Source organism: Podarcis muralis, chromosome 12, assembly GCF_964188315.1.
Source record: "Podarcis muralis chromosome 12, rPodMur119.hap1.1, whole genome shotgun sequence".
Taxonomy (NCBI): Eukaryota; Metazoa; Chordata; class Lepidosauria; order Squamata; family Lacertidae; genus Podarcis; species Podarcis muralis.
Window position 1 is genome coordinate 46,473,504 of NC_135666.1, and position 22,039 is coordinate 46,495,542.

General features: G+C 45.0%; 1 protein-coding gene across 6 annotated transcripts in view; it reads left to right on the top strand.

The window, feature by feature from the left end:
* The window catches only part of GGCT (gamma-glutamylcyclotransferase), a 29,675-nt gene that overhangs the window by 4,106 nt on the left and 3,530 nt on the right, over nt 1-22,039 (top strand). For 2 of the 6 annotated variants that reach the window (XM_028750184.2, XM_028750193.2), the window contains exons 1-4: nt 12,000-12,196; nt 15,206-15,389; nt 16,714-16,859; nt 19,717-19,852. In XM_028750184.2, the coding sequence (XP_028606017.2) occupies nt 12,036-12,196; nt 15,206-15,389; nt 16,714-16,859; nt 19,717-19,852 (627 nt within the window). In that variant the 5' untranslated portion in view covers nt 12,000-12,035. Of the gene's footprint in view, nt 1-11,999; nt 12,197-15,203; nt 15,390-16,713; nt 16,860-19,716; nt 19,853-22,039 lie in introns of those variants that run through there. The other 4 variants (XM_077916359.1, XM_077916361.1, XM_077916362.1 and 1 more) reach the window with 4 other exon arrangements.

Below are 22,039 nucleotides of genomic sequence, written 5' to 3' on the forward strand. Positions count from 1 at the left end.
GTACTGGGAGCCACACTGAATGTTCTCTGTGGACTGAAAGACAGGGAAGAAATGTTTCAATAAAGCCATAACATAATATAGCAAGTAGGACCTGCAGTGTGGATTGCTGCCGTTCAGGATTTCAGCCAGCCATACTCATTGACCCAACTCCACCCCACCTCAGATAGTGTTATGTACTGAAGTTCTCACCCTGGGCCAGCAGGGGGATACTGTAGATAGTTATGCAAATAAGGGATCGAAAGTGACGTTCAGTGATTGGATAGTTTTAGAAAATTGTTACAGTTACATTGTACTGGAGCTCTATATAAGCAGGCTGACTGAGCCCTTCAGTTCAGTTCTGTCCTGGCCTGTGAATAAACAAGAGCTGTTTGAAGAATCACTGTGTGCTGGTCCCGGGAGGGGGGTTACCATGAGGCGTGGTCAGAGTCCGGTCCTGGGCCGAGGGTCTGGAGACTGTCCACCAAGGGCGGAGCGGGGTCCAAAGCAAGAAGCTGGGCGTGGTCGGGAACTCTGGAAAAACAGGTCTGGGTGCTGGCAGAAACAGGTTTCCAACGTTGTTGCTCCCGCAACCTGGGACTGGGCTGACTGGCCTTTATCTCCTCCGAGGCCAGGGGCTGTCCCGGCCCACAGGTGACCCGCCTCTCCTGGCCTTAAGGCGAGCACTCCTCCTCAGAGAACTTAGTTCCCTCCGCCTCTCTGCCCTGAGCCTCTGCAGCTCAGGAGAGGCTGGAGGGTTACTGGACCCAGGGGGAGACTCACCTTCCCCTGACAGGGCTGGGAGAGGCGCACCTGCCAGCAATGGGTCCTCAATCACCTCCGGAGCCAGAGTGGATACATCTGGTGTCTGCTCCTGAGGATCCGGCACAGGTGCAGGCCCTTCAGATTCAAGCCCCTGCCCGGCTCAGCCGGCCCTGGTGACGGGGACTCCTGTGCAGGCTGGGACTCCTCAGGTTCAGATTCTGAATCAGATTCCCAGGCCATCACAATCTGTGTCATCTGATAGGTTCACCCACAACTTAACAGTATAAGGTGTAACCGGAAAGTTCGGTGAATAGTCACAGAAATCGGACAGTGAGAAATATTTGAACGTACAATCGGCATCGGAAACCCACAAAATGTTCACGATTGTGTGCGGAGATAAAGCTGTAATTCAAAAGACGGTGTATGAGTAGTTTAAGCATTTCCATGAAGGGCAGCAAACCATCAAAGATCACCCTCAGTCTGCCAGACCATCGACGAGCAGAACGGCGGCAAATGTCGACAAAGGTTCATGAGTTATTGATGAGGGATCGGCGTTTGTCCATCTGAATGATGGCGGAAGAATTGCATATTCCACGTGAAATCGTTACTGAGGTTACTGAGTTGTCCCACCCTCCATATTCTCCTGATTAGGCCCCACTGGATTTCTTTCTTTTTCCAAAACTGAAATCTGCACTGAAAGGGCACAGATTTTCCAACATTCCACAAGTCCAAGCCGCTGTGATGAAGGAACTGAAAGCAGTACAAAAAGAGGACTTCTACAGAAGTTTCCAACAGTTCTGCAAACGTTGTCAATGGTGCATTGTATCAGAGGGGGCCTACTTTGAAGGCCTGTAAGATATGTATGTTCAAATATTTCTCGTGGTCCGATTTCTGTGACCATTCACTGAACTTTCGGGTCACACCTTGTAGTTTAGAGTTCTGTAGCCACTGCGCACAGTCTCCAGTGGGTCGTTTGGGGTACATCCCTCTCTTATAATCTCCCCTAAATATTTTTTCCCACCTCTGCAAACCTTGAGATTCCCCTAAGTGCCTACTGATCTATCTATCTAGCCGGTGTGGTGTAGTGGTTAAGAGCGATAGACTCGTAATCTGGTGAACCAGGTTCGCTTCTCCACTCCTCCACATGCAGCTGCTGGGTGACCTTGGGCTAGTCACACTTCTCTGAAATCTCTCAGCCCCACTCACCTCAGAGTGTTCGTTGTGGGGGAGGAAGGGAAAGGAGAATGTTAGCCGCTTTGAGACTACTTAGGGTAGTGATAAAGCAGGATATCAAATCCAAACTCTTCTTCTTTCTTTCTTTCTTTCTTTCTTTCTTTCTTTCTTTCTTTCTTTCTGGAAATATTTTTATAACTCAATTTCTATATAACGAATTATCATACCATGTAATCACATACATTATTTTTTTTCCCTTCCCCCCCACTCCGCCCCCCCCCAGGACTTCCCTCAGCTCCTCTCCCTGATTTCTCTTCTTTCTTTCTTTTTATGTATATTTAGGTATGTTTATAATCCTCACAAGGTCACTTTCGTAAGTCAGTCATAAAATATAAGACAATGGTATCAAAAGCAATCCAAGACCATTTTAAAAACAGCAGCATAAAGCCCATACAAAGGCCAGAATACTTTTACAGAGACATCCACATTAAAAGCCTTAAAGGCCGTGTAGATTGGCAACACCGAAAGACCAGTAAGAAAACACAACTGGAAACCGATGTGTTTTTAAGCCTCATCTGTAGTGTTGGGGTAAATCAGTCAGAAGAGAATTCCACAAGTGGCAGTTGGGGCCATCCCTGAAAAGGCCCTGCCTCTCCTGCCTGCCAAACATATTGTCTTGCCAGTGCTCAAAAGCAGTAATAGCACTCTCGACCAGAACATAGGAAATAGGAGGATTGTATAAAATATACTTGTGAGTAGCATGTTCCTTAAAAAAAAAGCCTTTCAAGGTAGCTGTTCCTTTGCCGATTGACTACTTCATCATTTCCGCACGGGCAAAGAAATTGGGCCATCCACTAATCCCATATAATTGCCACCATCTGCCAGCAAAAGGATGTCCTGCTGGTGAATTTCCAGGAAGCCTGACGCTGATTAATCTGCGTAGCCAGTCCCTGTGGTAATATTGCCACTGACACACTTCTAAAGGAGAGGATGCTGACTTTCCAGATTCAGCAGGTGGGTCTGGGCTGTCACCTCTGCTGAGACACAGTGGTTCCTCTAAATCACAAGGCATTAGAAGTATAATTAGAGGGGATCCTAAGGAAACCAGACTCGGCTGGAGAGCTCTATGTCGCTTGTTCGCAAGCGGCGTCTATTCCTTTCTGTATTTGTGGTTGGTGCTGGGAGAACACCCTAGCAGACCGAATCTGAAATATGCAACGTTTAAAAGGCTATAAATGAGCATGGTTTAGGAAACAGAATCGCAAGAGATCCAAGGGCTATTCTCCCAGGCTGACACAATAAATACGCTAGCTGAAGAATCATATTAAGTGGGAGATGGGCTGTGCACGGGCTTTGTAGGAAAGAAACGCCTGCCTGGGCCCTGTACACTGAAGAAGGGGAGAGGGAGAGAGAGAAAGAAAGAGAGAGAGAGAGAGAGAGAGAGAGAGAGAGAGAGAGAGAGAATATGAATGTGATCCTTGGTACACTTGCCAAGAATGCTGGTGCAGAATACAATCAGTCACCTAACATTGTTGTTGTTGTTGTTGTTGTTTAGTCGTTTAGTCGTGTCCGACTCTTCGTGACCCCATGGACCAGAGCACGCCAGGCACCTCTGTCCTCCACTACCTCCCGCAGTTTGGTCAAACTCACATTACAAAGATCTAAGAGCCAAAGAGGAATAATTTGTAATTAGCTGGTGGATCGAGTTACTCCTGTTCCAGGAAAAAATATATCTCTCCATTTTTCTGGCATTCTGTCTGGAAGAGTCCCAACCCATCCACAAAATTATAGCTACGAAGAACAGTAGTTGCACATGCTTTGGCACAATTTAAGCCACACACCATAATTCCCAGCAAATTTAAGTCCTACCTAGGCTGACGTTTTCTTCTTGATCTATTATAAATTGCACCGACGTCTCTCCATTTTGAGAGGTCTAATGTTTCTTGGAAGGCCAATTTCCATTATTTTGTTGAGATGAACATGTAAAGAAGGGAGATTTCATCTTCCTACTTACTCCCCACCCCATCCAAACAGTGTCTGTGCGGGACTTCCGGGTCAGCGCCAACGACAAATGGCGGAGTTCCTCCGATTGGAGGAACGGGCTCCGTGGAAATTGGGTCTTCCCGCCACGGCGAAGGCGGGGACCCGCTGGAAATCCCAGGCGGAGAAGCCTGGGAACGTGGGGTTCGGCAGAGCACCAAGAGCGCCTCCCCTACTCACGAGGAAACCCCTTTTTGGGGCTCTGGAGTGAAGTGGGGTGAGCAGCGCGGTGCTGCGAACCGATCGCTATCTCCATGGAGGGAAGCCGCGCAGCCATCGCCGGAGAGCGCTGACTTTTTCCTGATGACATTCGGACTCTAAATCAAGTACCTGTGAGTAAAAACAGAGAATTGGATCAAGAAATTTTGAATTAGGCACAAGCGGGAAGGTTTTTGAATTAGGCACAAGCGGGAAGGTTTAAACAGGAAGTCCGCCTTCCGCTTTTTGTATATAGATTGAAGCAAAGACCTTGCAACCTAATAGCCTGGAAAACTGCTTTAAAGTTGGAAATTTCCTGCATCTACAACCAATAAAACCCCCTTGGAAAGCAGGAGAAAAGGGGGGAGGGAATTTGACTGTCTAATCCTGCAGGAGGAGAGTAAAGGAATCTAAGTTTCCATCGTCCCAAACCTGGGGACAGGGTGTCGGGACAGAAATTGCTTGTGACGTCCATTGATTGAAAGTGGAGTATTTTGACAGATAGGTAAAAAAAGAGAAGAGAAACAAATTAACTTCAACGCTACCTTCTGCATTGCTGTATTTTAAAGATACAAAGTATTTGAAAATTGAAAGGACTTGAAATCGAAAGTAATTTTCTTTGTTGGATACTTTTTTTAAAAAAAAGTTGATACAAATAGAAATTGTATCCCCTAGAGGGAGCCTGTCAGTTTGCTGTTGCTGTTTATCTGGGATCTACAGCTGCAAGTTTTGGATCGTGGGACTTGCTGTCTGACCTTGAACAGAAATGAGTTGGAAGGAATGTTTGGTGTCTGCCCTTGTTATGACAAATGCCCTGCTGCAGCAGCTGCAGGACAAAATGAATTTGATGCATGAAAAATTGGACTTGATGAGTGCTGTCGCCAGTGAATATGATTTAACAGGGAATAAGGATAAAGAAGTTACACAACAACCAATTCAAGAAACTGGCTTGACAAGACAAGTCCAAGGGCAGATGAAGAAGGAAGAGGCAGTAATTACTCCTCAAACAACACAAAAGGAGGGATTCAAAGTCCTGCAGGAACAAAAGTTACTGCGCTGGAAGATTGAACTTGGAGAGTGCTGGGATGGGTTTGAAGTAAATGAAGCTCTTAACTCTAGTGGGACTATGAAACGGGTGAATAACTATCTTCTGGAGAAATATTCTTTGGACTACGAAGATGACAGGGAGTGGGACTGGGGGGAAGGGGCCAGTCTGACAGAGGAAAATGGAAACTATTACTGGATGGAAACCTCCGGAGACCCACTCCCTAAGAAATCAACAACAGACAAAGAAGTGTGTAAGCACAAACAAGGACAAGAAATCGTGCAGAAGGGGCCTAGAAGAGACTTAAGGGCCTCAGACATAAGAACACCAGATTGATGGACTGGAAGTAATGGACTGAAAGGACTGACATGACCCAAAACCAGGAAGAAGGGACGTTGGATAAAAATTAGAGATATTAAGGGAAATTCTTTTGTTAATTTTGGAATCAGTGTAACATTAATGAAACACCAGGGAATATGCCGGAAAGGAACTAAATTGGCTTTAGTAGAATTGATTTAAGGAGATATGAACGAATAAGACGTAAACTTTGAAATTTTAAGATTTTTAAGATAAGATAAGGTTAAAGAGATTAAGGTAAATTGAATTACAGATTAAATTAAAAGAGGGAAAGGTTATGTTGAATTAATAAACAAGATAGATTGTGAAGATTAATTATTTAAATTAAAATTGAGAAACATGGGAAGAATTTGCTGGAATAATGAATTAAACTAGAATACAAAAAGGGAGGTGTGAGGAAGTTCAAGAAATAAGCAAATGAAAAGTTGTAATTCGAGATTTGTATTTTTCTTTTTTCTTTTTTGGTTTTTTCTTCTTGTTTTATTTTTTGCTGTATTTTTCTGTTTTTCTTGTTTTTGTTTATGTATTGATGAAATTTTGAATAAATATCATTTAAAAAAAAACCAAACAGTGTCTGTGCAAAGTTGCACGTGATGGATTTCTACCACAAACATTATTGAGGACAGTGTGCTGACATAAATTATGTGCTGGTTTTGGTTAAATCCATATTCCCTCCTGAAGTTTATTGGATGTCCTTGGTTGAGTCGTTTTCACTTAGCCCCAATTACCATACAGCATAGTTGTGAAATGCATAATTGCTAAGCCACTCTGTAATCTCAAAAACTGCTAGCAAAATGATGCCGTCGCATCCAAATTGCCCTTCACTTAAAAAAAAAATTTGGCTGGTTTGGTTTATTTTACTCAGCATTCTGAGAAGAGACGATTGCTGGATGATAATTGCTTTTAGCTTCCAGGGTCTGGTTCTACCTTGGAGATATGGCATAACAATTTAACACACACAGAGAAACGAAACATTGGGGAAGGGGAAGGTATAAACTGAGAAAATAAATAAGCAATCCCTTTCCTTCCTTATAGTGGTGTTCATTGCATGGGGTCTGCTAAATGTCCACATTTCCCTTTTTCTAAAGCTTTGCAATGGAAACAAACCATCTCTCTAGAGAGGCCCAGTTCCAGAGAAAGAGGCAGTCTGGCGGTCTGTGTTTGTTCTTTTTCACATCTTGTTCTATGCGCTGCAGGTTTTTGTGATCATCTCTGCACCGCGACCTCTTGTTCACATAATACCATATTTAGGAAGGGAATCGTCTTAAGAAATATTCTCGCAAGCTCCCAGGGGCCTCTGCGAGTCTCCATGCCAGCTGTAAAAGTTGGATGCTTAGAAGCGACAGACACACAAAGAAAGGGGGAAAAGCTGGGGTGGGAGGGGGGCAAAATAAAAATACATGTGTTGATATTAAAGGTGGGCTGAGTATCTACCCCTCCAGACAAAGGACCATTGGCCCAGTGCTATTCTTCTAGGAAAACAGGTGCCGAAACTCACCACAAATGCCTCCCTTGTTTTCTTTTAATGGCAATGGCACCCACCTGAGAGGTGCTGAAACTGAGTTCTGGTGAATTACGGCTGAAAAAAATGCCCTGCATTTACCCCTGTTGAAAGGTGGGGGTATTTGGTGGCTTTTAGAGGCCGGCGAATTTCATAATTTTCAGGAGGGCTACTGTTATGTATGGAAGTGAAAGTTGGACCATAAAGAACAGATCCTGAAGGACAGATCCTGAAGCTGAGGCTCCAATATTTTGGCCACCTCATGAGAAGAGAAGACTCCCTGGAAAAGACCCTGATGCTGGGAAAGTTTGAGGGCACAAGGAGAAGGGGACGACAGAGGACGAGATGGCTGGACAGTGTTCTCGAAGCTACCAGCATGAGTTTGACCAAACTGCGGGAGGCAGTGGAAGACAGGAGTGCCTGGCGTGCTCTGGTCCATGGGGTCACGAAGAGTCGGACACGACTAAACGACTAAACAACCACAACTGTTATGTACTGAAGTTCTTACCCTGGGCCAGCAGGGAGATCCTGAGTGAAAACTATCTACAGTATCCCCCTGCTGGCCCAGGGTGAAAACTTCAGGACATAACAGGAACATTCCAAGATCAAATCAGAAGCCAGGATGGCCTTCATAATTCCGGTACTGTCCTTGGAAAATTGGGACACTTGGAGGATATGACTGTGGCTGACCCACAGCTCTGAACTGCAGATCCCCACTCCTAAGAGGCTCAGGAGCAGGTTTCTAAGTTGCAAGTAACACTGGCAGTAAATGAGAGTGTGGTCATTGACAGCAGATAGCAGTATATACAGTACAAAACCATTAAAGCCCTGAATTGCTTTGAGCCAAATTTTGGCTGCTCTGCAGTTAATGGAAATTTTAGTATTGACTTCTGTTTGGATTAAACTTCACTCTGTTTGGCAGGCCGCGTCTTAATTTTTGTTTACCGTTACGATAAAAATAGCCAGGACACCATAGCGTCCCTCCCTCCCTCTCTCGGCGATGGCTCAATCATAATAGAATTGACAATCCTGCATCTCAGAGAAAAGCTAAAAAAGAGAATCGATGTGTACACAATTTCAGCATTATCTTAGATCTGAATTTCTGCCTGATTCATTTAGGCACTCTAATGCATCCTAAGTCCAGGAAAGGCAGGGTTCCAACAGAGATGCTTCCTTGGGGAGAAGGAATTGATACCAACTAAGGTTCTCATGAGGGACGCGGGTGGCGCTGTGGGTAAAAGCCTCAGCGCCTAGGGCTTGCCAATCAAAAGGTCGGCGGTTCGAATCCCCGCGGCGGGGTGCACTCCCGTTGTTCGGTCCCAGCGCCTGCCAACCTAGCAGTTCGAAAGCACCCCTGGGTGCAAGTAGATAAATAGGGACCGCTTACTGGCGGGAAGGTAAATGGCGTTTCCGTGTGCTGCGCTGGCTCGCCAGATGCAGCTTTGTCACGCTGGCCACGTGACCCGGAAAGTGTCTCCGGACAGCGCTGGCCCCGGCCTCTTGAGTGAGATGGGCGCACAACCCTAGAGTCTGTCAAGACTGGCCCGTACGGGCAGGGGTACCTTTACCTTTACCTTTAAGGTTCTCATGACCTTTCTGAAACTGAGTTACGCTCGTCAACCAAGTTCTTAAAATATCGCAGACGTAGGAAACGTTTTGGCAGGCGCATTGCTTTCCCCTTAAAATAAAAGTTTGAACAGAGCAGCAATTTAACTATCTTTTCTAAAAATGTGACATAATAATGCTATGCTTTATCACGTAATTGACACCGTTTTCTTAAACTGCCTTAACTCCACTGAATCCACTGTGACCCAGAACATCATTTTCACCTGGATCTACACTTGCAGAAGAGCTTCCTCATTCCTATTCATGGGTGGCTCCATCCCCATTTTCCAGTGGCCCAATTTGTTTCCGGGCCTAATTTCAGGTGGTCATGCAGATGTTTGAGGCCACAGGTGCATACCTGCCAAGTGCCCTGGGAAAAAATGGGACATCCCATTTTTTTCATGTGAGATCATGGCGACCATTTGGGGTGCTGTGTTCTCCCCCCCCCAAAAAAAAGTTCTTTTTTTTGGAGCAAGAATGAAGCATGGGTCACATGACTTGCCAGGAAATGCATCCCAGAAGACGCTGGACCATGCATTATGTTCCTTGCTGTGATAACAGTCAGATCTGCCAGTTGAAACATCCAGGCACATTTTTACCATGTGCTCAAAGACATGGCTCCTAGACATATGCTGCGGTGTTTGCCGATAAGGTCGCGTAAAGGGACCCCTGACCATTAGGTCCAGTCGTGGCTAACTCTGGGGTTGCGGCGTTCATCTCACTCTATAGGCCGAGGGAGCCTGTGTACAGCTTCTGGGTCATGTGGCCAGCATGACTAAGCCGCTTCTGGCAAACCAGAGCAGCACACGGAAACACCGTTTACCTTCCCGCCAGAGCGGTACCTATTTATCTACTTGCACTTTGACGTGCTTTCAAACTGCTAGGTTGGCAGGAGCTGGGACCGAGCAACGGGGGCTCACCCCGTCGCGGGGATTCAAACCGCCGACCTTCTGATCGGCAAGTCCTAGCTCTGTGGTTTAACCCACAGCGCCACCCGTGTCCCTTCCTGCCAATAAGGTACATGGTAGATAAATGAGAACTTTTCGTTCTATGAATGAAATGGCCCAAACTGTGCCTTCGGCTGAATCAGTCCTAACAAGGAGTAGTGTGTTTTCTGGGGGTTTCCAGAAAATGTGCATATTTCCCCGCGTTAATGGATAGCAAGCGCTCCAAATTATCTCTAACCAGACAACTCAAGGTGTTTCTGAACCTGTACATTGAGCCTTTGTCCCAACTGGTTTGCAGAGAGAGTAGACAGCATTTCCTCATCCTTTTCCTGATTGCAGAAAGTCAGATCTCGCGGTGGAGTGGGGGTATATTTTTTGAGGAGCAAGAATGATCAGCTTTATCATTTCTGGGAAATGATATATAATGAATTGAAAAGGATGTTTAAAATAATCTTCGTAAGAAAAAAATCCAGAATCTTATCTTTTGGGAATAATAGCGAGAGAACTACATAAATTGTATAGAAATTTATTTATGTATCCTGCCTATGTATGCTACTACCAGCAGCAAGAATGCTACACATCCCAAAATGCAACTGTTTGCCACCATTTTTGACTGAATTGGATAATGTCAGATATTTTGTGAAATTGTGACCGCACAGATTAAGGCGTTGAGGAATAATTTTTTGCAGGTTAAAAGACCCTTCTGTTTCCAATGCCAAACCTTTCAGGGGAGCATTTGCAACTGTTTGGCACCATATTCGAGTGAATTGGGTAATGTCAGATTTTTGCTGAAATTGTGACCTTTTCCCGCAGGTTAAGGCGTCAAGGGCTGATTTCTTTTCCTATGACAAAAAGCCTTCTGTTTCCAACGCCAAACCTTACAGGGGAGCATTTGCAATCGTTTGGCACCATTTTTGAGTGAATTGGATATCGTCAGATTTTTGCAGAAATTGTGACGCCGGAGCTTAGGGATTTTTTAAAAAAATATTTTTCCGCATGTCAAGGCGTCGAGGGCTGATTTCTTTTCCTATGATAAAAAGCCTTCTGATTCGACCGCCAAACCTTTCAGGGGAGCATTTGCAACCGTTTGGCACCATTTTTGAGTGAATTGGATAACGTCAGATTTTTGCTGAGGGCTTAGGGATTTTTTTTAAAAAATATTTTTTCCGCAGGTTAAGAAGTCGAGGGCTGATTTCTTTTCCTATGATAATAAGCCTTCTGTTTCCACCACCAAACCTTTCAGGGGAGTGTCTGCAACCCTTTGGCAACATTGGATAGTGTCAGATTTTTGCAGAAATTGTGACCCCGCGGCTTAGGGATTTTTTTTTTTTTTAAAAAATTCTGCATGTTAAGGCATCGAGTGCTGATTTCTTGGCCTATGATAAAAAGCTTTCTGTTTCCACTGCCAAATCTTTCAGGGGAGAATTTGCAAGTAGTGGGCACCATTTTTTAGTGAATGGGATGACATCAGATTTGTGGTGAAATTGTCAGCCTCAGGTTAGGGATTTTTTTGAAAAAGATGTTTTTCTGCGTGTTAAGGCACCGAGGGCTGGTTTTTTTTGGAGTATGATAAAACATGGTTTTTGCATTTTTATGCTGTCAACCACCCTGAGATCTTTGGGTGCTGGGCGGTATACAAATCTAATCTAACCTAATAAAATTGTAAAGTAAAATTAAATGAAATATGCATAGAATACAGTGGTACCTTGGGTTAGTACTTAATTCGTTCTGGAGGTCCATTGTTAACCTGAAACTGTTCTTAACCTGAAGCACCACTTTAGCTAATGGGGCCTCCCACTGCTGCCGCGCCGCCGGAGCCCGATTTCTGTTCTCATCCTGAAGCAAAGTTCTTAACCTGAAGCAATATTTCTGGGTTAGCGGAGTCTGTAACCTGAAGCGTATGTAACCTGAAACATATGTAACCCGAGGTACCACTGTAGAACAAACTAGAACAATATAAACTAGAATAAAATAAAATTAAATACTAAGGTAAAATGAAATAAACTAGAATAGAACAAAATAAACTAGAATAAATAAGATAACTAGAACAGAATAAACTAGAATAGAATAGAATAGAACACAATAAGCTAGTATAGAATAAACTAGAATTGATTAGAATAAAATAAGAGGACTAGAACAGAATAGAATAAACTAGAATTGATTAGAATAAAATTGGCAGGGGGTTGGACTCGATGGCCCTTGTGGTCTATTCCAACTCTATGATTCTATGAAAATAAGAGGACTAGAACAGAATAGAATGAACTAGAATTGAACAAACTAGAATAGAATAAAATAGAATAAAAAAAAAAACCTAGAATAGGCAGCAGAAGTACTACAGGTAGCTGAGGCGCGCCTGCGCAGTCAGAAACTCCATTCCCCGCCTCCGCCTCCCTATCCTGCGCGGTGCCGGCGCGGGAGAAGAGCGTCAATGCGCATCCACGCGCTCCCACCTGGGCATCCGGGAAGGCGACGGAGGTCGGCTCGGCAGCCAATGGGAAGGGCCGGCGGCGGCTCACCCAATGGCGGCGTCGCGCGGCCCGTCTCGGCCGCTGGGTGTCCTGCCGGCGTTCTGCTGCTGCTGCTGCTGAGGCGAGGAAGGCGAGACTGAGGCGGGGGAAGGGGGGCGGCGAAGGCGTGCAGGGGCGGTGGGAAGAAGGGGAGCCCCCGGGGAAAGGGCGCGGGTCCCGGGGCCCCCGGAAGGCCGGACGAACTCGCCGCTTTGCGCCCCAGTCGGCCTTCCGTGGAACTGCAGAGCTGGGAAAGGGACCCCCGGGGTAATCTAGACCCACCCCCGAGACGCAGGAAGCTGAGCGAAGCATCCACGGCAGGTCGCCTCTGGGACAGTTCAGTCTCTGGAGCCTGAGGCCCTCGTGGTCGCCGGTTCGAGCCCCACGTCGGGCATTGCCAGCCCTGATGGACATCCTATATACCCTTTTAAAATGTGGCTCTTTTTTGGGGGGGGTATTGTTCTTATTTTTATTTTATATATCGTGATCTTTTCTGCGAACCGCCCTGAGACCTCCGGGTATAGGGCAGTATATAAATGCAATAAAAAAATAAATTTCAGGGGGTTGGACCAGATGGGCCTCTGGGGTCCCTTCCATCTCCATGATTCTTTAGAACAGTGTAAAAAGCTAAATTGTAAAGAGAGAAAGAGCATTGCACAGGAGAGCAGCTAAGGGGAATCTGATTGGGGAAACCCAGTCAGATGGGCGGGGTATAAATAAGAAAATTATATTATTATTATTATTATTATTATTATTATTATTATTATTATTATTAAAATAGGGATGGGGTCAAGTGTGTACACACACACAAGCACTGTCCCCAATGTCTCTCTAGACCAGTGGTTCCCAACCTCTTTTTGGCCATTCCCCACCTAAGCATCTCTAAAATCCTGATTCCCTCCCCGCCCCATGACATATAATTCTTATTATTCAAAAAGTGAACTCCTATTCATGTGGGGGAAGCCTAAAAGGCCATTCATTGTTAATAACTCAAATTGCCCCCCTGTGGGGCGTGTGCCCCATGTTGGGAACCACAGCTCTTAACACTCGCTGCTCTTCAGGATTTTCCTATGACCGGGAGGTTTCTCAGTGCTACACTGCATTCATTCATTCATTTAGAAATCAAGTAGCTTTTATTATTGAAAGCACATTATAGCTTCTTTTTTATATATAAATTTTTTTATTTGGTTTTTCAGATTAAAATTTTACCGTCACATATCGAACGTACAATATAAAAACAAGATTCCAAAGAATCTTGTGGACTTCCCTCCTCCCCTTTGCGGATCCTATTGTTAATCATTTCCTCCTGCATCTTTTATGATAATCCAGATCTTTTACATCTCCATTGTATGCTGCACTGCATTTAAGCAATTTTGTGTCCTCTCATTTTTCAAGCTTTTCCTCTTCCTGGGTGCACGTTATTTCGAACCCAACACCCACCCTCTTTGCCAATCAGGAGGGCAGTAGAGTCTTGCTTAAAAGTGTCTGCTTCTCATAATTTGCCGGGTTCTTCTCTTTCGTAAGTTTTTTGGTTCCATTTCCCTCTTTAAAGTTCAGTTTTCTTAGAACTTAGAAAGGATTTGGCCCCCTGATCTAAACCGAAAAGCCGCCGTTTTGCAATAGCTGCTACATCATCTGTTTGCTGCTTACGAAGGTGTTGAGTCTGTTAAAAAGTCTTGGATGCTTTATGGATGAGGCATGTACTCTTGCAAACTCCCTTTCTCTGTGACTGCAATGCTATGCACGCTTTCCTTGGAAAAACCTTTATTTGAACACAGCGGGATATACTGCCAAGTAAATATGCTTTGGTGTCTGCCAGGTTCCCTAGGAGGTTTTAATCTGAAGCCTCAGAACAACCACATCATACATTCGGAGCACAACTAAGGCATTTTTAAAGTGCATTACATTCTCCAAAGAATCCTGGGTGCTAGAAATTGCAGCTCTAGGAGAGGAAACGACAGTTCCCTTGATTCTTTGAGGAAACCATGTGCTTTAAATGTGCTTTTACTGTATGGTGTGGATCTGATTTATTGATTTAATAAGCTGTAAACCGCTTTGAGGGACGCGAGTGGTGCTGTGGGTTAAACCACAGAGCCTAGGACTTGCTGATCAGAGGGTCGGTGGTTCGAATCCCCACGACGGGGTGAGCTCCCGTTGTTCGGTCCCTGCTCCTGCCAACCTAGCAGTTCGAAAGCACATCAAAGTGCAAGTAGATAAATAGGTACCATTCCGGCGGGAAGGTAAACGGCGTTTCCATGTGCTGCTCTGGTTCGCCAGAAGTGGCTTAGTCATGCTGGCCACAATACCCGGAAGCTGTCTGCGGACAAACGCCGGCTCCCTCGGCCTATAGAGCGAGATGAGCGCGCAACCCCAGAGTCTGTCACAATTGGACCTAATGGTCAGGGGTCCCTTTACCTTTACCTTTAAACCGCTTTGAGATTTTTTATTAAAAATATAAAGCAGTATAGAAATTAAAGAATTAAAAATAAAAATCTGCAGCCTGTCCTTTCATGCTCTGATCTCTCTCTCTGTGTATATATATTTATAGAGAGAGAGATAAAAGTTCAGAGATTGAAGAACTTCCAGTTCTTCATCTGTCCGCTATATACATATAAACAATAATCACTTCATCCACTCCGATATAACTCCTAAGAGAACACTACTTTCTATAAACAAATTATCTTCAGTCCTTGAACCCAAATGCATTACGGTATTTCATTTTCTTTCTCACACAAAAAGTCTTTGAGTGGTTTCCAATCTTTAGTAAATGTTAACAGTGACTTTATTTCTTATTAAACATTTTGATTTTGCCATCTCAGCTAAGTCCGTTAATTGTAAAAACCGTTCTTCCATTGTCGGTAATGATGTCCCTTTCCATCTTTGCCATCCACTCCAGTCCTGACAGCAACGTGACGTTACTAGGCAAAACAAAGGAAAAGCAGAGCAATAAGGAAGGGAACATTTCTGTTGTTTTATATTCAGGGTCTGGGCACGGGTAAATTTTGTGGTACTTGGGAACTACTGCTCCATGCTGCTTTTACTGCCTGCACAGCTTACGCACAAACATCTCACCTCCATTTTCTTTTAACAGGGCTCCTTTCTTGCAGATGGAAACCTTTAAGCACTGTACACTGACCGGATTGGGTGAAGGGCTGGATTTCCAAAGCTTCGGGAATGAAAGCATATCGTATTTTGCCTACGGTAGTAACCTGCTGCGGGAGAGGATAATGTTAAGAAACCCGTCTGCCGTTTTTCTCACCCTGGCACAGCTACTGGTTGGTGCTGTCTGTTTGTCTCTTTATGTTGTTAAACATATGCCAAAAAATACCTTTGTCTGCCATTGGTGTGACTAGGACATGCAGCAGAAACTGCTGTGCAATCACCACTTCCTTCTGTGATCGTTTTTCCAGGGAAAGTAGTTAGCCCGGGAGGCTTCTGATTTGGTGCAGAATCCATCCTGCTCAAACCCATGTGGTGGTGGTGCCTTTTGCAGCAACTGCGTGATGTCATTGTTGTCGTAATGCCAAGCCATACTTTTTTATACATTCAATCTGGATTTCCACTTATTGTGGGAAATTTGCTAAACAGCCTGTTATTCATCTGCAGTCACTCCTGGGGTGGAAGCTTATTAGTCCATTAAAAAAATAAATGTTGGGCATGTCGTCATGAGTGTGGCACTGTTTTTGTGGGTGGTCTTTGTCACCACGCCTCTGCTTCTGTTGCGTCTGTGGAATGCCCTCCCCAGAGAAGTTTGCCTGGCTCCTTCATTATACACCTTTAGGCGCCAGGCAAAAACGTTCCTTTTTAACCAGGCCTTTGATTGACCCGATTTACAGTGATACCTCTAGTTACGAACTTAATTCATTCCGGAGGTCTGTTCTTAAGCGGAAACTGTTCTTAACTAGAGGCATGCTTTCGCTAATGGGGCCTCTTGCTGCCGCTGTGCTGCCAGCACACAATTTCATCCTAGGGCAAAGTTCTCAACTCAAGGTAACTCTTCCAGGTTAGTGGAGTTTGTAACCTGAAGTGTTTGTAACTTGAGGCGTTTGTAACTCGAGGTACCACTGTACATCCTATACCCTTTAAAAAAAAAATTGGGGGGGGGGATTTATTGGGTTGTTGCTTTTATTTTTATTTTTTAAAGTAATTTTTATTGAATTTTCCACTAAATCATATTCACATTTATAACATAATTCTATGACTTAATATATTACTCTATAAGAGCGGGTTGTTGCTTTTATTTTTATTAGGTATTTTGTGGTTTTATATCTTGATTTTATTCTGTGAACCGCCCTGAGACCCCCCGGGTATAGGGTGGTATATAAATTCAATTAATAATAATAATAATAATAATAATAATAATAATAATAATAATAATAAATTGAATTTATATACCGCCCTATACCCGGGGGTCTCAGGATGGTTTATTATTATTATTATTATTGATGATGAATGGGGTTTTAAATTGGACCCACCATTCACTTTTCTTTCTCCTGTCTTACCGATCCACTCCACAGCTTTGTTTGAATTAATCACATGTCTTTTAAACCTATAGATATATAAACGGAGGTTAATTGTTCTCCTCCTTTTAACCTGCAGGATTACAAACTTGCTTTTGGCTCTCATCATGGCAAGCCCAGTTCTAGCTGGCATGGAAGTACAGCAACTATAATCCATAGTCCTGGCGATGAAGTGTGGGGAGTCGTATGGAGAATGAGTCCTACCGATTTACCTTCTCTGGATAGGTGGGTGTCTTCCAAGTTCTGTCATCTTCTCTCAATTTAATAACTTAATGAGCCACACACTTTCTTAAATGTTCTGGGTGTTTTGTTGTATGTATGGCATCAATTCTTTGCCAAAGCGATTGCCGGACTCCAAGTGAACAAGTTTCAGTGCAGGGGGGGAAATATGGCTCGAGTATGAAGTGCTCACTTGTAACATTTACAGAATAGAAACTAAGCAAGATTTTTTTTTAAAATAGTGATTTTCCGGCATGTGCTAATTACCAAAGCCCATCAGTTCACTTTTCTTACTGAATTAACAGCTTTAATTGGGTATTTGGCGCCTGTTGCGGAACCTGATTTAATCAGATGGGGTTTTTATCTTTGATAAAAGCAGCAGGAAAAATATAAAGAACTACGCTGTTGTAATAAGTATGCAGATCCTGTGCATACTTACTCAGCGGTAAGCCCTACTGTATTCGGCAGGCTTTACTGCTAGGTAAGCGTGCATAGGATTGTGCTAGAAAGTTACTTTACCACTATTGACAGCTGTAATGGTGAAACAGAAAGCAACAGGAGATCTTTTTTTAAAGGGGAACTACAATGGAAACTCGGTTCTCAAACGTCTCCATTGAGAAACGTTTTGGAACCCAAACGCCCAAAACCCGGAAGTTGAATGCCTTCTGCTGCATGTTTTTCAGTTTTCTCAACTGAATTTGCAGACATCCCTTTGAGCCTTGGTTTTTGAACATTTCGGAAGTTGAACGGTCTTCTGGAACAGATTATGTTCGAAAACCGAGGTTCCCACTGTACCTGTTGCAGGAGTTTAGAGCTGTGCACGATGGCCTCTCCCCTGGGGCTTTTGCTGAACACCAGTGCCTAACCTGGATGGTTTTATTACTGTATTGCCATAATCCCTCTTATGACATTCATTTGGACTTGCAGAGTTGCAACCATATGTGGGCTGCTTAAAATGGTTCAAGTCTAGGCCTAAGCAAGGCGAAGAGCTTGAAGGCTCTTTTCCTGCCTGGTCCACTTGGGGTTACACAGCGCAAAAAAAGAGCTTTTAAGTTCTCTGCCTTGCCACCAAGCTCTAGGAATGCTGGGGATACTTGCTCTCTCCTCCCTTACCCTTTAGCCAGAGGGCAGCTCCAAAGGTTTGGCTATACCCATATTTTATGCATATTCCCCTGGAACTGACCCCCCGCATAAGATTAGGTAAGTAAAGGTAAAGGGACCCCTGACCATTAGGTCCAGTCGTGACCGACTCTGGGGTTGCGGCGCTCATCTCGCTTTATTGGTCGAGGGAGCCGGCGTACAGCTTCCAAGTCATGTGACCAGCATGTCAAAGCCGCTTCTGGCGAACCAGAGCAGCGGTACCTTCCCACTGGAGCTGTACCTATTTATCTACTTGCACTTTGACGTGCTTTCAAACTGCTAGGTGGGCAGGAGCTGGGACTGAGCAACAGGAGCTCACCCCGTCACGGGGATTCGAACCGCCGACCTTCTGATCAGCAAGTCCTAGGCTCTGTGGTTTAACCCACAGCGCCACCCGCGTCCCTCAAGATTAGGTATTCCTGCGTAATATTTTCTGCTGTTTATTAAGTCGTCGTAGTTTTCTTTCTTCTTGGTTGTGCGCTTTATCTTACGATGTTGGTTTAATTTTAATGTGCCCTGCTTTGGGCGCAAGAGAGGGTGGTAACATTAAATAGATGAATAATGGGGTTCTCTCGTGCTGGTCTGCATAGTGGCAGCAATTGGAACAGGGATCTCCTCGCTGGGCAGGGGAACTCCCTTACGATCTTACGTATTCTAGTAAGTATTAAGAGTTAAGTAACATTGCAGATGAATCAGTGAGACTGCACTCGCTAACCATGACTGGCAGCACATTCTGAGAAAAAGCTTTGGGTTCATACAACACACATCACATGGTGGTTGATGGGTTGGCCAATGACTTCAGATATTCTAGGCAGAAGCATCAGGGAAGGAAGTGAAAAGTCTGTACGTGGTGGCAATTCCTTCTTCTGGCAAGGGTGGGGTTGGTAGCGACTGCAGCCTTGTGACTCACTTCTTGAAATAACTGCCCCTATTAATAAACGCTGCTAACTAGAGTCTCTTCCTCTTTAACAGGGCCAGTGTTGCATACATAACATTTTATGCTTCCAAGCCCTTAAAAGCTGTATGGACATGTTGCCAATTCCTACCCCATTCAGCCAGAAGATTATGGCACCAACGGTGTGATGTAGTACAGTCCATAAGAGAAATTACCTAACGATGTTCAGTAAAAAGCCACACAACTCTATACCTCCCCTCTATTTAAAAGGTAAAGGTACCCCTGCCCGTACGGGCCAGTCTTGACAGACTCTGGGGTTGTGCGCCCATCTCACTCAAGAGGCCAGGGGCCAGCGCTGTCCGGAGACACTTCCGGGTCACGTGGCCAGCGTGACAAAGCTGCATCTGGCGAGCCAGCGCAGCACACGGAAACGCCGTTTACCTTCCTGCTGGTAAGCGGTCCCTATTTATCTACTTGCACCTGAAGGTGCTTTCGAACTGCTAGGTTGGCAGGCGCTGGGACCGAGCAGCGGGAGCGCACCCCGCCGCGGGGATTCGAACCGCCGACCTTTCGATCGGCAAGCCCTAGGCGCTGAGGCTTTTACCCACAGCGCCACCCGCATCCCTTCCCCTCTATTTATTTCTAACTTAATTTTGTGAACAGGAGCTCAGAAAGCTGCTATCTGGATATGGCCTAAATTTCATGAACTTACCTTGTCTATGGTCTGGGTGTCTTGCTAAATTAATAGTCTGCTTAGAAAGCAAACTACTACACTTTCTTTTTCAAGTTAGTGATTTGATCTGAAAGGTATTCCTTATTCTGTTTCAGACAAGAGGGAGTTGAACAAGGTATTTACATCCCAATAGAAGTTACAGTCCAGACTCAAGAAGGGAAAACACTTAAGAGTCGTAGCTACCAAATGACAGACTATGTCTTAGGCCTTCCTTCCCCGCAGTATAAAAAGGTAAGTTTCCTATGTGATTCTAAGGAGAATATGAGCGGATGAGAGAGAAACTGGGTTACTAATCATAGTAGTAAGTGTAGGTTGATCACTGCAGATGGTGACAGCAGCCACGAAATTAAAAGACGCCTGCTTCTTGGGAGAAGGGCAATGACAGGCCTAGACAGCATCTTGAGAAGTAGAGACGTCACCTTGCCAACAAAGGTCCGTATAGTTAAAGCTATGGTTTTCCCAGTAGTGATGTATGGAAGTGAGAGCTGGACCATAAAGAAGGCTGATCGCCGAAGAATTGATGCTTTTGAATTATGGTGCTGGAGGAGACTCTTGAGAGTCCCATGGACTGCAAGAAGATCAAACGCATCCATTCTTAAGGAAATCAGCCCTGAGTGCTCACTGGAAGGACAGATCCTGAAGCTGAGGCTCCAGTACTTTGGCCACCTCATGAGAAGAGAAGACTCCCTGGAGAAGACACTGATGCTGGGAAAGATGGAGGGCACAAGGAGAAGGGGACGACAGAGGACGAGATGGTTGGATAGTGTTTTCGAGGTTACCAGCATGAGTTTGACCAAACTGCGGGAGGTAGTGGAGGACAGAGGTGCCTGGCGTGCTCTGGTCCATGGGGTCACGAAGAGTCGGACACGACTAAACGACTAAACAACAACAACAAAGTGTAGGTTTTCTGCGAGTGAAAATGAACTCATTCATAAAAGCCTACCTACATGATGCTTAGTAATTGTCCCCTTTGGGCCTAAGCGATTCATGGAACATGAAAAGCGAAATAGCTTAGCTACTTTGATACGAGGGTTACGTGAGTTGTGCTTTTATAGTGGCACTTGGGGATTGCCACGTGATAAGGTGCTTTAGCTAGATCAGCGCTGCCTCCTTTTCTCCACTGAGGAGCAAACTCAGGCTCAGAATAGGCCTGCTAAGTTAGGCAAATTGCTTGTACAGTGGTACCTCAGGTTAATTTGTTCTGGAGGTCCGTTCTTAACCTGAAACTGTTCTTAACCTGAGTACCACTTTAGCTAATGGAGCCTCCTGCTGCTGCTGCGCCACCGTCGCGCAATTTCTGTTCTCATCCTGAAGCAAAGTACTTAACCCAGGTACTATTTCTGGGTTAGTGGAGTCTGTAACCTGAAGCATCTGTAACCCGAGGTACCACTGTATCATATCATTCGGGCTGATGACATAGTGATACCTTCCTCCCTTTACTATAAAGGTAAAGGTACCCCTGCCCGTACGGGGCAGTCTTGACAGACTCTAGGGTTGTGCGCCCATCTCACTCAAGAGGCCGGGGGCCAGCGCTGTCCGGAGACACTTCCGGGTCACGTGGCCAGCGTGACATCGCTGCTCTGGCAAGCCAGAGCCGCACACGGAAACACCATTTACCTTCCCGCTAGTAAGCGGTCCCTATTTATCTACTTGCACCCAGGAGTGCTTTCGAACTGCTAGGTTGGCAGGCGCTGGGACCGAACGACAGGAGCGCACCCTGCCGCGGGGATTCGAACCGCCGAGCTTTCGATCGGCAAGCCCTAGGCGCTGAGGCTTTTACCCACAGCGCCACCCGCGTCCCTTTACTATAGCCATGGCCATAAATATGCACAAGTGGCCTAAATTGTGGACACCTTTTGGGAAAAGTGTATTTCCGAGGTTTGATGGCTCATAACACCACTTTTGTTTTGGAGTAATACCATAAAATTATATATCAATGGAAAGATAATTTAATAAAGAATGTAATGCAACAACGTTTGCTCAGTTATCTGTATTCTATCAAAAGTTATAACCAAATAACCAGAAAAGGGAAGCACAACTTGCTTAGGTTGATATGCAGTACCTTTCCTTCATTTGAATGTAGCCAATGAGCACGAGTGTTTAGAGAGCCAAATCAGGTGTTGTGAGCCATCAAACCTCGGAAATACACTTTCCCCCAAGGTAATACATTTTCCACTAAGGTAAAGGTAAAGGGACCCCATTAGGTCCAGTCACGGACGACTGGGGTAGCAGCACTCATCTCGCTTTACTGGCCGAGGCAGCCGGCGTACAGCTTCTGGGTCATGTGGCCAGCATGACTAAGCCGCTTCTGGCGAACCAGAGCAGCGCACGGAAATGCCATTTACCTTCCCACCGGAGTGGTACCTATTTATCTACTTGCACTTTGACGTGCTTTCGAACTGCTAGGTTGGCAGCAGC